General features: G+C 43.5%; 1 protein-coding gene across 1 annotated transcript in view; it reads right to left on the bottom strand.

Annotated features, from left to right (window-relative positions):
- The window catches only part of HBEGF (heparin binding EGF like growth factor), a 204,165-nt gene that overhangs the window by 23,273 nt on the left and 160,641 nt on the right, over window positions 1–20,251 (bottom strand). Inside the window, exon 4 of the mRNA XM_073573710.1 lies at window positions 10,550–10,705. Within this exon, the coding sequence (XP_073429811.1) occupies window positions 10,550–10,705 (156 nt within the window). The remainder of the gene's footprint in view (window positions 1–10,549; window positions 10,706–20,251) is intronic.

Genomic DNA, 20,251 nt, shown 5'->3' with positions numbered 1-20,251 from the left:
TAGTGGAGTTAAACCCGGAGGAACCCCAACCCTGGACCGGAATATCCTCGTGGGTCCGAAACCACCGGCACCGACTGCAGACCATCCACTGAATCGTCCATACAAAGCTCCAGGATCTAGAACACCCGGGGGAGCGCTGCCCCACCCATTGACTTCCAGACTGGGGATTGGGAAGTCGTACTAGATCAATGCCCCCAGAACAAGTTAGCACCACGGTGGGAGGAAAACCCGTACCGAGTGCTGCGCCGGATAAGCCCCGACGGGCCTGTGTTTGAAATACAATCCGAAGGAAACAACGCACCTCTCACGCGAGTTGTGTATCTTAACATGTTACAGCCTTGTGCGTCCACTGATCCCCTGCAGCCCGAACCGGCCCCACAGGTCCCGGACCCCCTGCCCACAGTCTGGGACCTGAATGACGAAGAGAACTTCGCAACCGCATCCGCGGGGCACCCAAGTAGTGGCACTACAGTGGACCTGGACAGCCCACCAGAATCGACCATCCAACCACCCTCCACCACCCCAGAAGACTCCACTATACTCGAGCTTCGACGCTCCGAGCGGTCAACAACTGGCAAACCTCTGAACGTTACGAACAGGACCAGTTCGTATGGCGACAAGGACTGTCATCTCGAAAGACTAACCCGAGTCTACCAAAACCCCCGCCTGAGGACTGGCGAGCATACAGGTCAGGGGAGTGTGGGAAGAACGGCCCCCACCAAGTGTCCGGGCCGGAACCAAGGGGACCGTCAGCTAGGTTCCGGGGGAAACTGTTCCCGGGGGACAGAGTTCAGGGACGGACCGCTGAGATGGACAGATGGGCTGAGGGAGGAGCCAGTATAAAAGTGGCGGGGAGCGCTAGTCACGATGAGTCAGCAGACCGGGACAGAAGCAGCAGGAGACCGTGGGAGCGACTGAGAGCAAAAGCGATTCACCAGTGCCAGGGGGACACTCACCTAGGACATCAGAGGGACGGCGCCCAGACGACCGTCCGAGATCTGCTGCCCCGCTTCAGCCCACGGCAGCCACCGCCCCACCTCAGCTCGCGGCCGCTGCTGCCTCGCCCCAGCCCACGGCTGCGGCCTACCCGCGGTCGCTCGCGGCCGTTGCCACCTCGCTCCAGCCCACGGCTGCGGCCTGTCTCCCGCCACCCGGAGCCGCTCTTCCCTCACCAGTGGTTGCAGAAAGTCCAGTGCCGGTCCGCGGCAGGGGCCGAGCCTCTGCTTGCCGCGGATTCCCCGTCGCAGCTGCTAGCTGCACAGGTGGCCTGCCACTTGCCACCGCGCACCGCTACAGCTTACCCCAGTCCGGGAGCCGTGGCCCACTCGTCCAAGGACTCCTGCAGGGCTGGAGATGCCCCAGTGTCACAGGAGCGTCGGAATGCTCGAAGACTACGGTGACTCTTCAGCAGCTGGGCCCAGCAGCTGCTGCGCCGAAGAACCACCGTCCAGGACGCCGAGGGACGTCAGGACGGCTAAGTTGACTATATAGTTAAGGACCCGTAGTCGGCCATACCGCGGCCCTAAAGTGACCAGCTTTCGCCCGACGTAGTCGTGTTCTACTCTGGTTGTGTTTGCTTGTATTGAGCCCCTGCGAGGGCAACCCTTGTTACCCCTTTGGTTGGTCAGGCTGTGACTGAGGATAGTTACCTCTAGGGCTATAAACGTTATTATAAAAAGCACCAAACCGTCTCGCAACTCGTCACTGCATCCTGCGTACCTGCAAGTACCACAAGCACAATGTTGGGGAGCCAGGAAGTAAGCAGGAGGACGGCATCGCAAGAAGATGAGAGGCGAAAGACCAGCACCTGCAGCACCCATCGGACTTCTTTTTCTTCTCTTGCAGGTCGGATCGGGGGATTATCTACAGCATTATAGAATGCTGTAGATAAGCCCTGAAAGGCGATGACCGTAACTCGTATCGGCCAAACCTGGTGACAGGTTCCTTTTAAAAGTTTACAAGTTAACAATTAAAATGGTTTTCAGGTTGAATATGGATAATTATGACACATTTCATCCAGTTTTCTCATCCCCATGTTCCATATAATGAACCAGTAGATCATGTTAGGATAAGGGTTATTAAACTGTAACGATTACCAATTACTCCTGTAATAAGATGCGACTCTATATACCTCAAACCAATCTAATCAGTTTTTATGAAGACTATAGACTGGACCAAGGTGAGTCATTGGATGTGGTATATCTTGATTTTTCCAAACGTTTGATACCGTGCCACACAAGAGGTTGGCACACAAAATGAGAATGCTGGGTCTGGGGGAAAATGTGTGTAAATGGGTAAGTAACTGGCTTAGTGATAGTGGTTATAAATGGTATATTCTCTAACTGGGTCGCTGTGACCAGTGGGGTACCGCAGGGGTCGGTGTTGGGACCTAGTCTCTTCAACATATTTATTAACCTTCTGGTAGAAGGTTTGCACAGTAAAATATCGATATTTGCAGATGATACAAAACTATGTAAAGCAGTCAATACAAGAGAAGATAGTATTCTGCTACAGATGGATCTGGATAAGTTGGGAACTTGGGTCGAAAGGTGGCAGATGCAGTTTAACAATGATAAATGTAAGGTTATACATATGGGAAGAATGAATCAATATCACCATTACACACTGAACGGTAAACCACTGGGTAAATCTGACATGGAGAAGGACTTGGGGATCCTAGTTAATGATAAACTTACCTGGAGCAGCCAGTGCCAGGCAGCGGCTGCCAAGGCAAGCAGGATCATGGGGTGCATTAAAAGAGGTCTGGATACACATGATGAGAGCATTATACTGCCTCTGTGCTAATCTCTGGTTAGACCGCACATGGAGTACTGTGTACAGTTTTGGGCACCGGTGCTCAGGAAGGATATAATGGAACTAGAACGGGTACAAAGGAGGGCAACAAAATTAATAAAGGGGATGGGGGAATTACAATACCCAGAGAGATTAGCAAAATTAGGATTATTTAGTCTAGAAAAAAGACGACTGAGGGGCAAACTAATAACCATGTATAAGTATATAAGGGGACAATACAAATATCTCTCCGAGGATCTGTTTATACCAAGGAAGGTGACGGTCACAAGGGGGCATTCTCTGCGTCTGGAGGAGAAAAGGTTTTTCCACCAACATAGAAGAGGATTCTTTACTGTTAGGGCAGTGAGAATCTGGAATTCCCTGCCTGAGGAAGTGGTGATGGCGAACTCAGTCGAAGGGTTCAAGAGAGGTCTGGATGTCTTCCTGGAGCATAACGATATTGTATCTTACAGTTATTGTTAGGTTCTTTAGAAGGACGTAGATCTGGGGATTTATTCTGACAGAATTTTATAGGCTGAACTGGATGGACTAATGTGTTTTTTTGGCCTTACTAACTATTTTACTATGTTACCTTTGCTCCAGGTGAAGACTGTGTTTCATTATTTAATAATATTTAGAGTAGACAGAGGGACACCATTCTACTATAACTTTATTACTACAACTAATAAAGGACACAAGTCAGGTAAGAAAATTCATAACCGGCACTGGAATAAAAATATTTAAAAGATTCCATAACAAACCTAAAATTCCTTTCATAAGGTACTTTTCTACTCTATGTAATATCCATCTTGCCCCAAGTAATTAATGCAACGTTTCCTCAAAATTTATGTATATGTTACATCCCTCTCTGGTGGTAAAAATCGGTTTGTGCTGTAAGTTGCCTGGTTCAGTAGGCCATATTTACACCTGTTGTAACAAATGAGACTTCCAATAGAATTTCAATTTTACATTTTGGGATGTGAGCCATACCTGCAACCACTGAGCTGTACAATTAAACATTTATTCAATGTTGCAAATGGAATGGATTTTTGTATTCCTGTTTAGTTCATAATGACAACGTTAGTAATATTACAAACGCAGCTATTTTTATTTTGGATATATAAGCTTTGTGGTTTGCAACCTTGAGGTCACCTCTCTGCTGTCCAGAATCCCGGAGTGTATATCAGCCATACCCTCATTTTTCACCTCTCGCTTCCTAAAACTCAACGTAGACAAAACTGAACTCATTATCTTTCCTCAATCTCACGTATCTTCCCTACCCGATCTATCTATTATGGTAAACGGCATCACGCTCTCTCCCGCACCTGAAATCCGCTGCCTCAGAGTAACTCTCGACTCTGCTCTGTCCTTCAAACCACACGTCCAATCTCTTGCCACCTCCTGTCACCTCCAACTCAAAAATATTTCCAGAATCCATCCCTTCCTCAGTCCTCAATCTACTAAAACTCTTGTACATGACCTCATCTCCCGCCTTGACTAATGCACACTCTCCTCTGTGGCCTCCCTGCTAACTCTCTTGCACCACTCCAGTCTGTCCTCAATTCTGCTGCCCGACTAATCCACCTCTCCTCGCTACTCCCCTGTCTCCCCCCTCTGCAAATCCCTCCATTGTCTCCCAATTCCCCAACGAATCCAGTTCAAACTACTAACACTGACCTACAAAGCCATCCACAACCTTTCCCCTCCCAATATCTCTGAACTAATCTCCCAATATCTTCCCTCACGTAACCTTCGATCTTCCCAAGACCTCCTACTCTCCTCCACACTTATTCGTTCCTCACACAACCGCCTCCAAGATTTCTCCCGAATATCCCCTATCCTCTGGAATGCCATGCCTCAACACGTCCGATTATCCACCACCCTCGGATCCTTCAAACGGAAACTGAAAACCCATCTTTTCAGGAAAGCTTACAGCCTGCAATGACCATTCTGCCGCCTCACCACCGCCTGAGCTGCCTCCTCATCACCACCAGAGCTGCTGCACCTTTTGTCTCTTCCCCACTATCCCGTAGAATGTAAGTCTGCAAGGACAGGGTCCCCTCCCTTCTGTACCAGTCTGTCATTGTAAATTTGTTTACTGTTAAAGGGAATCTGTCACCCCTTTTTTGAGATATCATATAATGTGTCACATAAGGATTCTCTTAGTACTTTTGCTTCCCCCTGACCCCACACCTTTCATGCATAAATACCTTTTTTATATCGGTTCAGATGTATGTAAACTGCCGCTGTCCGGTCCGCTGGGCGGGGTTTATTCAACTGCTCCCCCCCTCCCTGTCTTGCTCTACGCATTTCTTCTTGTGTAGAGCAAGACAGGGAGGGGGGGAAGTTGAATAAGCCCCGCCCAGCGGACCGGACAGCGGCAGTTTACATACATCTGAGCCGATATAAAAAAAGGTATTTATGCATGAAAGGTGCAGGGTCAGGGGGAAGCAAAAGTACGAAGAGAATCCTTATGTGACACACAATTCAATGATATCATTATATGATATCTCAAAAAAGGGGTGACAGATTCCCTTTAACGATATCTATAACTTTGTATGTAACCCCCTTCTCATGTACCGCACCATGGAATTAATGGCGTTATATAAATAAATAATAATAACCTTCTGACTCTCGCATTGGTTTCATTTTACGGTTTATTTTCGTCTTTAAGGTATCATTCTGCCTGGATATAATTTGAGGAATCTGTACATTTTTGTCAATGTAATTATGTAATTCTCTAAATATGTCCCAATACTATTTTTTTTTATTCATGTACATCATTTCTGCTTTGAAGTGTACATTATCACAGTTGTTATGATGCATTTATGATTTCTTTCAGTTCATGTCTGTACACCACCGCTAAAGGCCCAGTTCTGTGTGGTGGCCTCAAGCAGCTAGTACGGTATTTTGTCTCATTCACTCTTTACCGTATAGTATTAGCATCGGGTTTGTTAATGACAGATTTGTCTTAAACTTGCCTAATACTTGTACCGGTACGCCTACAGTATCATTCCTCACATGGGGTTATCGTAGCCTGCTTGAAACGCTATCATTAATGATGGTGTTAGATCTCCATGGTGATGTGCTAACTATTTTATTACAAAACCTAAGATAAAACAAAATAAGCAAATACCCTGAAGGAAACAAATAAATAGCAATAGTGCATGAAAATAACATGGGTTACTTGGTTAACATCATTTTGCTAAAAAAAATGTAAAATCATAAAATTATGTTATCAAAATTATGTTAACCAAGTACCAATTTATGTCAAATGTCGTGTCACTAACTTTGATGCAGGCTCCGACGCTGAGCCCGCATTTTTCCCCGCACATGATGACTGATATGGCCAGCTGTCATGTGCTTTTAACAGCCGTGCGCGGATTAGAGCTCCACCCTCGTCTGTTAATCACTTAAATCCCACTATCAAGATCTGAAAGCAGGATTTAACATGCGCCAGCTGCTGTCCATCGGCGCCCATGTCATGGGCAGGGTGCCAATGGATTGTCATGAAAGGCGGGGGTCTGCATGTTGAAAGGATTTGTCTCCACAGAACACAGTGATCAGCTTTCCTTGGGATATGTCAACATTATTAGTTCCATGTTGGTATGACACCCGGCATTCCCTCCTTTCAGCGGTTTCTACCTCTAACAGAGGCCAACTATATGGAGTACAAGACCACCGCTCCGTCACTTTGCTTAGTGGCGAGATACTGCAGAACAGTTCTTATTCTTTCGACTATCGGCTGTACTGCAGTAGCCGTCAGTGGCTACTACACATTGAATGGAGCTGTGCACTGCAACTCATTCCATGTGTTTACATCCAACACCACCAGACAGGGCCAGACTGGACATCTGGCAAATGCCAGAAGGGCCTGTCTGGTTGTGGGCTGCCTTGTCTGCTATGTTGTTAACAGAATCAGTGCTCTTAAGACACCCATACTGTTAAGAGTTGTGATGGAGCACTGTTGTGAATTCACTTTCTGGCCTCCCTCTGGTTATTACCGAAGGTAGTGGAGCTGGTCAGATTGACAGAGGGGTTGCTGTTATGAATGAGTCACCGAGGAGGAAAAATAAAAAGCAAGCTAAGCCCAGAAAACCGGAGAGGTTGGTAACTAGCGGATTGCAGACCCCTGATCCTATCCACAACAATTAGCAGCAGCTGTGGAGCGTGCCTACAGTGGTCCTAGACGCCTCGTCACGGCCGGAGAACTAAATAAGCTTAAAGAAAGAAAGGGAAAATCTAAACTGCCCCAGAGCAGACCCCAAAGCAATAGACAGCCCCCAACATGTATTGTCGGTGAAACAAGATGAAAACACACACAGGTAGAAAGATAGGCTGAGTAAACGATGGGGCCCTCACTAACTAGAAAGGACAGGAAAGAAAAGCTGCTGTCTGCAATCACGCAAAAAACCCTGCCAAAAAAAAGTCCAACACTTCTGATAGAAAAAGGCCCTGAAGTCGCTAGACTTCAAATCACTATATCAGCACTCAGGTATATTCTGAAGACAGAGCAAAAGAGATCAACTGATCAGAGACAAAATGGGAATTCAGCCCAGTCCCAGCCAAGTAAACCAGACAAAAACTCATATGAACAATAGCAGAGAAAACTTAGCTTTAGGAAGGCAAGAACCAAACTGGAAACCAGGAGCCATAGTCAGGAAAAATCACCAGCAAGAAACTAGGGAGTCGGCTGCCTTAAATCCAATCAGAAACTCCTGATGTCCAATCGCAGTCCTCTTCCTCTGGTGGCCGGTCTCTGCCATTTAGATCAGCTTCATTACCTCCCTTCATCAACAGAGGGAGTCCAGATAGAGAACTCACTACTCCTCTGTCAGCACAGCCAGCTCCATAACCCTCACCAGAAGCCAGAGGCAAACCCAAAAATGAGCTCACAACAGGTTGCGAGTTCTCTTTCTGGGCTCCCTCTGGTGGTTACTGGAGGTAATGGAGCTGATCTGATTAAAGGAGGCTTGCCACCTGATAATGAGGATGACGATTGGAGATCTGGGGTTTCAGATTGGGATTTAAGACAGCCGACTCCCTCTATCCCTGCTGGTGATTTTCTTCTTGCCTCCTGAGGTCTGATGTTTCCAGCTCAGTCCCTGCATGTTCAGCTAAGTGTTCATTTGTTATTCTGTTTGCATTTGATCTGGTTTTGTGTGGGTCAGCCAGCTCCGGCTGGGGCTGTGCTGAATCACCATCCATATGTTACTGCTTGTGCCAGTTTGTTTTTGTCCCTTATTAGATTGGCCTCTTTTTGCTCTGCTTTCAGAATATACCAGAGTGCTGATATAGTGGGCGAAGTCATGCGACTTCAGTGTTTTTTGCATAAGACGTGTTGGACTTTTTGCAGGGTTTTTTGCGTGATTGCAGTGTCTTTCCTTTCTGGTCCTGTCTAGTCAGTGTGGGCCCCATCATTTGCTCAGTCTATTTTCCTGCCTGCATTTGTGTTTTCATCTTGTCTCACTGACAATATACAGTCATATGTAAAAGTTTGGGCACCCCTATTAATGTTAACCTTTTTTCTTTATAACAATTTTGGTTTTTGCAACAGCTATTTCAGTTTCATATATCTAATAACTGATGGACTCAGTTATATTTCTGGATTCAAATGAGGTTTATTGTACTAACAGAAAATGTGCAATCTGCATTTAAACAAAATTTCACCGGTGCAAAAGCATGGGCACCCTTATCATTTTCTTGATTTGAACACTCCTAACTACTTTTTACTGACTTCCTGAAGCACTAAATTGGTTTTGTAACCTCATTGAGCTTTGAACTTCATAGCCAGGTGTATCCAATCATGAGAAAAGGTATTTAAGGTGGCCACTTGCAAGTAGTTCTCCTATTTGATTCTCCTATGAAGAGTGGCATCATGGGCTCCTCAAAACAACTCTCAAATGATCTGAAAACAAAGATTATTCAACATAGCTTTTCAGGGGAAGGATACAAAAAGTTGTCTCAGAGATTTAACTTGTCAGTTTCCACTGTGAGGAACATAATAAGGAAATGGAAGAACACAGGTACAGTTCTTGTTAAGCCCAGAAGTGGCAGGCCAAGAAAAATATCAGAAAGGCAGAGAAGAAGAATGGTGAGAACAGTCAAGGACAATCCACAGACCACCTCCAAAGACCTGCAGCATCATCTTGCTGCAGATGGTGTCACTGTGCATCGGTCAACAATACAGCGCACTTTGCACAAGGAGAAGCTGTATCGGAGAGTGATGCGAAAGAAGCCGTTTCTGCAAGCACGCCACAAACAGAGTCGCCTGAGGTAGGCAAAAGCACATTTGGACAAGCCAGTTACATTTTGGAAGAAGGTCCTGTGGACTGATGAAACAAAGATTCAGTTGTTTGGTCATACAAAAAGGCGTTATGCATGCGCTGTATTGTTGACCGATGCACAGTGACACCATCTGCAGCAAGATTATGCTGCAGGTCTTTGGAGGTGGTCTGTGGATTGTCCTTGACTGTTCTCACCATTCTTCTTCTCTGCCTTTCTGATATTTTTCTTGGCCTGCCACTTCTGGGCTTAACAAGAACTGTACCTGTGTTCATCCATTTCCTTACTATGTTCCTCACAGTGGAAACTGACAGGTTAAATCTCTGAGACAACTTTTTGTATCCTTCCCCTGAAAAGCTATGTTGAATAATCTTTGTTTTCAGATCATTTGAGAGTTGTTTTGAGGAGCCCATGATGCCACTCTTCATAGGAGAATCAAATAGGAGAACTACTTGCAAGTGGCCACCTTAAATACCTTTTCTCATGATTTGATACACCTGGCTATGAAGTTCAAAGCTCAATGAGGTTACAAAACCAATTTAGTGCTTCAGGAAGTCAGTAAAAAGTAGTTAGGAGTGTTCAAATCAAGAAAATGATAAGGGTGCCCATACTTTTGCACCGGTCAAATTTTGTTTAAATGCAGATTGCACATTTTCTGTTAGTACAATAAACCTCATTTGAATCCAGAAATATAACTGAGTCCATCAGTTATTAGATATATGAAACTGAAATAGCTGTTGCAAAAAACAAAATTGTTATAAAGAAAAAAGGTTAACATTAATAGGGGTGCCCAAACTTTTACATATGACTGTATGTTTGGGGGCGATCTATTCCTTTGGGGTCTGCTCTGGGGCAGTTTAGATTTCCCCTTTCTTGCTTTAGGCTTAGTTAGCTCTCTGGCTGTGCAGAGGCATCTAGGATCATCATAGGTACGCTCCACGGCTACTGCTAGTTGTGTGGATAGGATCAGGGGTCTGCATTCCGCTTAGTTACCAACCTCTATGGTTTTCTGTCGCTTAGCTTGGGCTTGCTCGCCTCCTCGGTGACCCAATCATAACAGAGCACAAAGTCTCTGACTCTGTCACAAACCCCACTAGGCCATGGGTATCAGAAATATTGGTCTTGTACTAAATCTTGCTTTCCTCCATCCAGGGTGATAATAGTAATATATCGCAATTGGTTCTTGGGGACAGGGACAGCATGGGCCTGTGTGATTTCAAATGCCAGGGCTGAATTTCAGCCCCAGTCCGTACCTGCCACCAGAGCTTATAACAACTGATCAGTGGGGGTTCAGGGTATTGGACACCGACTGATCTAATATTGATAATATATACTTCTGATGATACTGATGATCTATCCTAATTCAGGGACAGGGTGTTATCAGAAGTTCATTACATATTATTTAGTCACAAAGACTATATGTAAAGTATTTGACAGAACACACATTTTCACAACCCGCAAATAGACATACCTTAATATTAACAATGATGCTATAACAATTAAAGAAAAAGAGGAGAGTACAACTGCAACCACTGCCAAGACAGTTGTGTGGTCATAAGTGTTCAGTGGGTTTCCCAAAGGAAGAGTAAGTGCATGACATCTTTGCCCATGATATCCCGCTTGGCACCTACAAAATATAGATCACTGAAATTAGATCAGGATTTCTTCAATGCATATGAAAGAACAAATATACATGGAAAAAAATGTTAACCTTTATTGAAATTGACAGTACCACATTGACAGATACCGGTACATCTCTTACCTATTTATTTAGACATGTTAGAAAAGTTAGCATGATTTATTTTTGTTAAAGCACCAGTTTTAAACATTGTCTTCTAAGGCCGATTTCCCACACAACTGTTATGTGAAATATACCACTGCTTTTATATTGGAAAATTAATTCAGAATGTTTTGGGCCAAACAGGGGCTTGTGGCACCACCCACCCGGAAAGCTTGGGGATTCATTTCTGTCTAGTTAGAATACCTCCCTGCTCAGAGTCCTGAAGCTGCCAGTTATAGATTTACCAACTGTGGTTCAGTTCTGTTGTTTAGCCCATTTTATTCTCTTTCTGACCTCGGATGGTTTACTGAAGATCCTTCTGATTTATTATTTTGTTTCTTGTCTTCACATATGGCATGACCCGGAGACCTGACTATTTCTGCCAGGCTGCTCCTCAGGCCAGCGGCTAATCCTAGAACCCAACCCAGGCCTCCCTGGGTAATTCCACATTCCTGTACAGGAGTTCAATGAAGAAAACCAGGTTTCCCTTAGTACCTGATAATTGGAGTAGCCTGTCCTTGGAACCCTATTTACAGCTGATGGGTGATCAAATAAGACCTTCATTTTAGTAATACAGGTGCATTTCACAAAATTAGAATATCATCAAAAAGTTAATTTATTTCAGTTCTTCAATACAAAAAGTGAAATTCATATATTATAAAGAGTCATTACAGAGTGATCTATTTCATGCATTTTTTGTTAATGTTGATGTTATGGCTTATATCCAATAAAAACCCAAAAGTCATTCTCTTAATAAATTAGAATACTTTATAACACCAGCTTGAACAAATGATTTTAAAATCTGAAATGTTGGTCTACTGAAATGTATGTTCAGTAAATGCACTCAATACTTGGTCGGGGCTCCTTTTGCATCAATTACTGTATCAATGCGGAGATCAGTCTGTGGCACTGCTGAGGTGTTATGGAAGACCAGGCCAACATTTTGGGTTTTAAAATCATTTTTTCAAGCTGGTGTTATAAAGTATTCTAATTTACTGAGATAACGACTTTTGGGTTTTCATTGGCTGTAAGCCGTAATCATCAACATTAACAGAAATATACACTTGAAATGGATCACTCTGTAATGAATCTTTAATATACAAGTTTCACTTTGTGTATTGAAGAACTGAAACAAATTAACTTTTTTATGATATTCTAATGTTTGAGAACCACCTGTATATCATCCTTTCACATTTAAGGTTTTGTATTAAGCTATACCTGTTCCATGTGTGGTAGAGGGGATAATACACAGTCAATGTTGTGGAAGTGTCTTTCAGTCAGACTCCGACATAGTACTCACATGGAAATCTTCTGCCGCATATAGAAATACAATTTTCTCATTAAGGCCGGGATCACACTACCATGTGTGATGCAAGAAACTCGCATTAGTTTCTTGCATCAACACTCAGCACTGCCGTGGGCACTCGGGATTGGAGCTGCGGCTGCATGTATTTCTATGCAGGTGCAGCTCCGATCCCAAGTGCAGGCGGTAGAGCCTCTCGCACAAATTACTCGCATCACACACGGTAGTGTGATCCCGGCCTAACACTGAGGAAGGACTTCTTTTTTCTTTGTGTATTAATTCTACATAACCAATTGCAATATTACAGCAATGGTATAAAACAGCATAGTGTTAATGAATATCCGTGTGCATATGCTGTTAGAATAGTGGACAAATACGGATCCATCGTTATATATAGCATAAAAGGGGAGTGTGGAGAACCACACAAAACATGACATACAGATCCAATTTATAAGCAAAATTCACTTTATTGAAAAATGGGGACAGAACAGGAAAAAATGGAGGAGCAAGTGCGGGGGACTGTAAAGTGCAACAGTGCTGAAAGACACGCCTAAACCTGCCAAGACACGCATAATGTCAATTAAATGCATAACTGTGAATCCACAGCCATAATAAAGTTGGATTAACAAGTGCCACCTCAATCTAGCTGATATTGGTTTCCACATGTACATATATACAATTAAACTGCACAAAGCTTTGAACATAAGAGGGTGACAAATTTGTCACCACTCACAGACCTTGCTGTCATGACGTTCATAAAACATGGTATAGTCAAAGCCATGCCCAGTGAAAGTACATCGCTGCTAGTGGCCAACAAAACATCCCCCACTAATGAGAGTACCGTGAGCTCTCTCAGCACAATCCCAAGGGGAAAGGGGAGAGAAGAAATGAGCAAAGCAATGCTCAAAAATTACCTGGGTGGGCACTACTGCGATCTGGCAGATGGCGGCGCGTCTCCCCGACGCGCGTTTCGGAGCGAGGCTCCTTCGTCGGGGGCGTGTTAGTGAGAGAAATGTGGAGCTAAGAATAGCGCCTGACCGGAAGGCTGCTGACGCGTACCGGAAGTGATGTGTCCATTAAGTATTTGGTGCAGAAACATTTCCACCATTTCTGCATCTGTTGTCAGGAAAACCAGTGCGTAAAATAGGCATTTTTTGCTGTGTTTTATGTATTTTTTACAAGCATTTTTGGTGCAGATTATTCCCCATTAGTCCACATTCACACCTTCAGTATTAGGTCAGTATTTCTAAGCCAAAACCAGGAGTGGAACAATCATAGGAAAGTGTAATGGAAACATATACAAATACTGATGTAAAATACTGAACGTCTGAACATGGCCTTAGTATGAGTAAAATCTGCAGCAAAAACACTGAACGATTTGACATGCTGTAAACTTGAATTCGCACCAAATCTGAAAGCCAAAAATAAGCACCATTTGCATGATATTCAGGATTCTCAGTCATTTTGCTGGCATCAGGAAACTGTTCAGGTTTTGTGGAAAATCTGTGCTGTGCAGAAATGGTGCAGAAATTTCTGCACCAAATACTTAACGTGGGCCCATCCCCTTGGATGTAAAACTTTGCTGAATCAAAAACACAAGAAAAGTTATCTTCAATATGATTAAACAATTTAATTAAGCCACATTACTTTTGGGATTCTGTTCTGTACAATTGGATCTTTTCGGTCCTATAGATCAGCGGTATGAATCATAGGCTGTAAAGAACCCTGGAAATCAAAGCAGGGTAGTGATGAGCAAGGACTTGGGCTGCTTTGCATCTCCTTGTACTGGGTTTGTAACAGAAAAAAAGTAACTCCTACCACTGGTTTATAACAAATTGGGGCCTTGGGCAAAATTCAAAGTGGGGCATCCAATCCTGAAATATTCCACCAACAACACTGTTCGGTCCCCTTCACATGTCCATATGACACCAGTATCGGTGTCACCAGTGTTTTCAATCAGTGTGTCGTCTGTGTGCCATCTGTGGTTTCTGGTATGGATACTGGAAATGAAATTACAAAGCTTCTTACATACTTTCACTGTTAAACACATACACAGCACACGGACCCATAGACTTGTATTGGCCCTTGTCATCTGAGCAGCTGGGAAGTCACAGACATGAGTGCAACACCATAGGTTTAAAAGGGTACATAAATACCAACATAGAATCCAGTGCTAACTAGGTCTCATAAAATACAAAGTTTATGGAAATCTTAAAATACATAAATACGAGATATCAATTAATATATTTCAGCAGAGTGCCAAAAAATGGGGAAACACTATATGACAAAGTACTTGTAGGTAGAGGAGGATATGTGCAAATATTACATAGACCACAGTGTGTTTGCCTGTACCACACAGGAAGGCTGAGGGAAATGGTTTGTACAAATAGCAAAAGGAAATTCAAAGAGCAGGCATGGTACTTAAAACAAGTAATGTATTGCTGCTAAAAGGCCATACATATAGTGTTGGATCCCCAGACCCAACGCACATTTCACTCAAACTTCATCAGTGGTGATCTGCTGTGGAGACACTGAGCTTGAACGGCGGTGCCCTCATCACTGACTTTTTCTCACGGTGCTGAGGTCATCGCGATTAAGCCCAGCTGGGAACGCAGCTTAACTGAGCGGTGGTAACCACGATGATGTCACTGCTGGTCAATGATGCACTCACAGCAGCTCATTCACCAGTGGTTCTCAGCCTGGACGATCGCATCTTGGCACCATCCAGGTTGAAAAATATTTATCCCCCAGACATGGATTATGGCATGGGACAGAACAACAGACAGGTGAAGGATATTGTTGTTTTTTATTATTGGTTTATTACAGGAGACAAGGGATTCAGTAGTTAGGTGAGTATATCTGTGTTTGTTATTTTTAAATAAAAATGGAAACTTATGTTTTGTTTTATTTCTAATAAATGACTTCATTCTGTCTGTGTCTTCATTTATCATATAACTGTAGGATTAGTAATGGAGAGGTGTCTTATAAATGCCTCTCCATTACTAAGCTGTGGGCTTGATGGTACCTGACAATAGAAAGGTGACATCAACCCCACAAACATGAATCTCACTTGACACCGCTACAGGGCAAGTGGGAAGAGCTGGGCATCTACTAGATGTGCCTTTTCTGGGCAGCTGTGGGCTTCTATTTTTAGACTGGGGGGCCTATATCCATTGCTCCATACCAGCCTGAGAATACCTGCCCCCAGCTTTAGCAAGGCTGGTTGTCAAAAATGGGGGGATCCCATGCGTTTTTAAAAAAAAAATTATTTAAATATTTTAAAAAATCGGAGTAGGGACCCCTCTATTCTTGATAACCAGCATTGCTGAAGCTGACAGCTGAGGACTGCAGCGCCCAGCTGTGAGTTTTGCCAAGCTGGTTATAGAAAATAGAGGGGAGCCCACGTCGTTTTTATTTTTAATTATTAATTTACAGCACAAGAACTGGCTGATGAATACTCCCATCAGCCACTCTTGCTCTTACTGTTATTAGCGGCAGCAGATGTGGGATGACGGGAGTAATAGTCCAATCACCCGCCACCTGTTGTCATTGTTATCACTTGACTATAATTCTCATCATTCTCCTCTGCTCACGCTGAGCAGCGGCAAATGATTAGAGCCATCTTCAGCACCCGGCGCCGAGGAACAGCACTTACTTTTGAACTTCTTTACTGGCGCCTGTCTCTGTGGTACTGATGCGGCACATGTGTGCTGCAAGTATTACATACACGGACACATGGATACTAACATCTCCAGTACTGTTTTTTTTCCAGTACCGGAAATTCAAAAAAATTTGAAACTGGACATAAAGTGACTTTGAGGGTCCTATATGACATAAAATACCCCAAATTGACACTTTTCTTAAAACTCCAATCCTGAAGGTGCTCAAAACCACATTCAAGAAATGTATAAACCCTTCAGTGCTGCACAGGAACTGACACAATGTGGAAGGAAAAAAAATAACATTTAATTTTTCTCACAAAAATTTTACTTTAGACCCAATTTTTTCTATTTTCACAAGGGTAACAGGAAAAATTTACCCAAAAATATATGTTGTGCAATTTCTCCTGAGCCTGCCGATACCCCATATGTGGGGGAAAACCAATGTTTGGGGGCAAGACAAGGCTCCGAATGCAAGGAGTGCCATTCACCTTTTTGAACGCAAACTTGGCTGGAATCGAGAGCGGACGCTATGTTGCATTTGGAGAGCCCCTGATGTTCCAAACCGGTGGAAACACCCTCCCCCACAAGTGACCCCATTTTGGAAAATAACATAGTAACATAGTTATTAAGGTTGAAGGAAGACTTAAAGTCCATCTAGTTCAACCCATATCCTATCCTAACTTGCCCTAACATGTTGATCCAGAGGAAGGCAAAAAAAAACCATGTGGCAAACAGTAAGCTTCACATTGGGGAAAAAAATTCCTTCCCGACTCCACATACGGCAATCAGACTAGCTCCCTGGATCAACGCAATATTAAGGAAACTAGTGTATATACCCTGTAATATACTTTTCAAGAAAGGCATCCAGTCCCTTCTTAAATCTTATTAGGGAATCACTCATTACAACATCATATGGCATAGTTACATAGTCTCACTGCTCTTACAGTAAAGAATCCACGTCTGTGAGTATGCTTAAAACTTCTTTCCTCCAGACGTAGAGGATGCCCCCTTGTCCCCGTCACAGGTCTAAGAGTAAAAAGATCATTATAAAGGTCTTTGTATTGGCCCCGCATATATTTATACATTGTAATAAGATCACCCCTAAGCCTTCGTTTTTCCAAACTAAATAACCCCAGGTGTAATAACCTGTCTTGGTATTGCAGATCCCCTAGTTCCCTAATAACCTTGGTCGCTCTTCTCTGCACCCGCTCCAGTTCAGCTATGTCTTTCTTATACACCAGAGACCAGAACTGTACACAGTATTCTAAGTGTGGTCGCACTAGTGACTTATATAGAGGTAAAATTATGTTCTCCTCATGAGCATCTATGCCTCTTTTAATGCATCCCATTATTTTATTTGCCTTTGCAGCAGCTGCCTGACACTGGCCACTAAATGTGAGTTTGTCGTCCACCCATACACCCAGGTGTTTTTCAGTGACAGTTTTGCCCAGTGTTTTACAATTAAGCACATAACTATACATCTTGTCCGTTCTACCCAAGTGCATGACCTTACATTTATCCCCATTAAAGCTCATTTGCCATTTATCAGCCCAAGCTTCTAGTTTACATAAATCCTCCTGTAATATAAAATTGTCCTCCTCTGTACTGATTACCCTGCAGAGTTTAGTGTCACCTGCAAATATTGAAATTCTACTCTCTATGCCCCCTACAAGGTCATTAATAAATGTTAAAAAGAAGCGGGCCCAAAACTGACCCCTGTGGTACCCCACTGCTAACCGTGACCCAGTCCGAGTGTGCTCCATTAATAACCACCCTTTGTTTCCTATCCCTGAGCCAGCTCTTAACCCACCTACACATATTTTTCCCTATCCCCATTGTTCTCATTTTATGTATCATCCTTTTGTGTGGCACCATATCAAAAGCTTTTGAAAAGTCCATGTACACCACGTCTACTGCATTCCCTTGGTCCAGTCCTGAACTTACCTCTTCATAAAAGCTTATCAGATTAGTCTGACAGGAATGGTCCCATGTAAACCCATGTTGATATTGGGTCATGAGGTTATTCTTCTCCAGATACTCCAGTATAGTATCTCTTAGAAAACCCTCAGGATTTAACCCACAGTTGAGGTTAAACTTACTGACCTATAATTTCCAAGTTCAGTTTTTGTCCCCTTTTTGAATATTGGCACCACATTTGCTATACGCCAGTCCTGTGGTACAGACCCTGTTAATTATGGAATCTTTAAAGATTAAAAATAATGGTCTATCTATGACTGTGCTTAATTCCTGCAGTACTCGGGGGTGTATCCCATCCGGGCCCCGGGGATTTGTCAATTTTAGTGATTTTTAGACGCCGCCGTACTTCCTGCTGGGTTAAGCAGGTGACATTTAATGGAGAATTTTTATCCCTGATCATGTTATCGGTCATGGGATTTTCTTGTGTAAATACTGTTGAAAAAAAGTCATTTAGCATATTGGCTTTTTCCTCATCCTCATCCACCATTTCACCCAGACTATTTTTAAGGGGGCAAACACTATCATTTTTTAGCTTCTTACTATTTATGTAGTTAAAGAATATTTTGGGATTATTTTTACTTTCTCTGGCAATGAGTCTCTCTGTCTCAATCTTTGCTGTCTTGATTTGCTTTTTACAGAATTTATTTAATTTTCTGTATTTATTTAATGCCTCATCACTACCTACTTGCTTTAATTCTCTAAATGCTTTCTTTTTGTCACTTATTGCTCCCCTTACAGCTCTATTTAGCGTGGTTTCCTCCTATTTCTCGCATGTTTATTCCCATATGGTATATATTGTGCACAGGTCCTATTCAGGATGCTAATAAACATCTCCCATTTTCTTTGTGTATTTTTATGTCTCAGGATATCGTCCCAGTTAACTGCAACAAGATCATCTCTCATCCGTTGGAAATTTGCCTTCCTGAAGTTTAATGTCCTTGTAACCCCTCTACTACACATCTTATTAAAGAATACATAAAAACTTATTATTTTGTGATCACTATTACCCAAGTGACCCTCAACCCTTACATTTGATATGCGGTCTGGCCTGTTGGTTAATATTAGGTCTAGCAGTGCCCCCCCTCTTGTTGGGTCCTGAACCAGTTGTGTAAGGTAATTGTCTCTCATAGTTGTCAAAAACCTATTACCTTTGCTGGAACTGCAGGTTTCGGTTCCCCAATTTATTTCAGGGTAGTTGAAGTCCCCCATAATAATGACTTCTCCTTGAGTCGCAGCTTCATCTATTTGCTTTGAGGATATTCTCTGTTGCTTCCATTATTTTTGGAGACTTATAACAAACCCCTATCAGTAATTTATTATTTTTCCCCCCTCCCCTTATCTCTACCCACAGGAACTCTACATTTTCATTAGATTCATATATATTATCACACAGGATGGGTTTTAAGGATGATTTTACATATCAACACACGCCTACCCCTCGCTTATTTGTACAGTCATTTCTGAACAGACTATAGCCCTGTAAATTAACCGCCCAGTCATGGCTCTCATCCAGCCATGTCTCATATATCCCCTCCATGTCATAATTATGTTCCAACAACATTAACTCCAATTCCTCCATTTTGTTAGCGAGGCTTCTGGCATTAGTATACATGCACTTTATGTATCTCTCTGAACCTCTATTCTTTCTTAAATTATTAACTGTTCTAACCCCACCCTCAATTTCATTATTTGTGCCCAGGTCTCTATCTGCACTGTCTTCCCTTCCTATAAAAGCAATTCCCTCCCCCCCCGTCCCTAGTTTAAACACTCCTCCAACCTTCTAGCCATTTTCTCCCCCAGCACAGCTGCACCCTCACCATTGAGGTGCAGCCTGTCCCTAGCGTAGAACCTGTAGCCAACTGAGAAGTCGGACCAGTTCTGCAGGAACCCAAACCCCTTCTTCCTACACCAATTCCTGAGCCACTTATTAACCTCCCTAATCTCCCGTTTCCTCTCTGGCGTGGCACATGGTACAGGAAGTATTTCCGAAAATACCACCTTGGAGGTCCTTGTTTTAAGCTTACAGCCTAATTCCCTGAAATCATCTTTAAGGACCTTCCACCTACCTCTAACTTTGTCATTTGTGCCAATGTGCACCATGACCGCTGGATCCTCACCAGCCCCTCCCAGTAATCTGTCAACCCGATCAGCGATGTGTCAGACTCGAGCGCCAGGTAGGCATCACACCGTTCGACGATCCCTGTCTTTGTGACAGATTGCCCTATCTGTTCCCCTAATAATTGAGTCTCCCACTACCAGAACCTGTCTGGCCTGCCCTGCTCTCCCATTTCCCCACTTACTGGAGCAGACACTCCTCCGGCTTTCAGAGGACATGCCTTGCTGCAGCAGTGCTACTCCTGCACTAACACTCCCCTCATCTGCCAACTTAGCAAACTTATTGGGGTGTGCCAGATCAGGACTAGCCTCCCTGGTGCTCTTCCCTCTACCCCG

This window comes from Dendrobates tinctorius, unplaced genomic scaffold, assembly GCF_039654945.1.
Source record: "Dendrobates tinctorius isolate UK_male_01 unplaced genomic scaffold, ASM3965494v1 ptg000036l, whole genome shotgun sequence".
NCBI classification, from domain to species: domain Eukaryota; kingdom Metazoa; phylum Chordata; class Amphibia; order Anura; family Dendrobatidae; genus Dendrobates; species Dendrobates tinctorius.
This window is presented reverse-complemented; position numbering and strand designations above follow the sequence as displayed.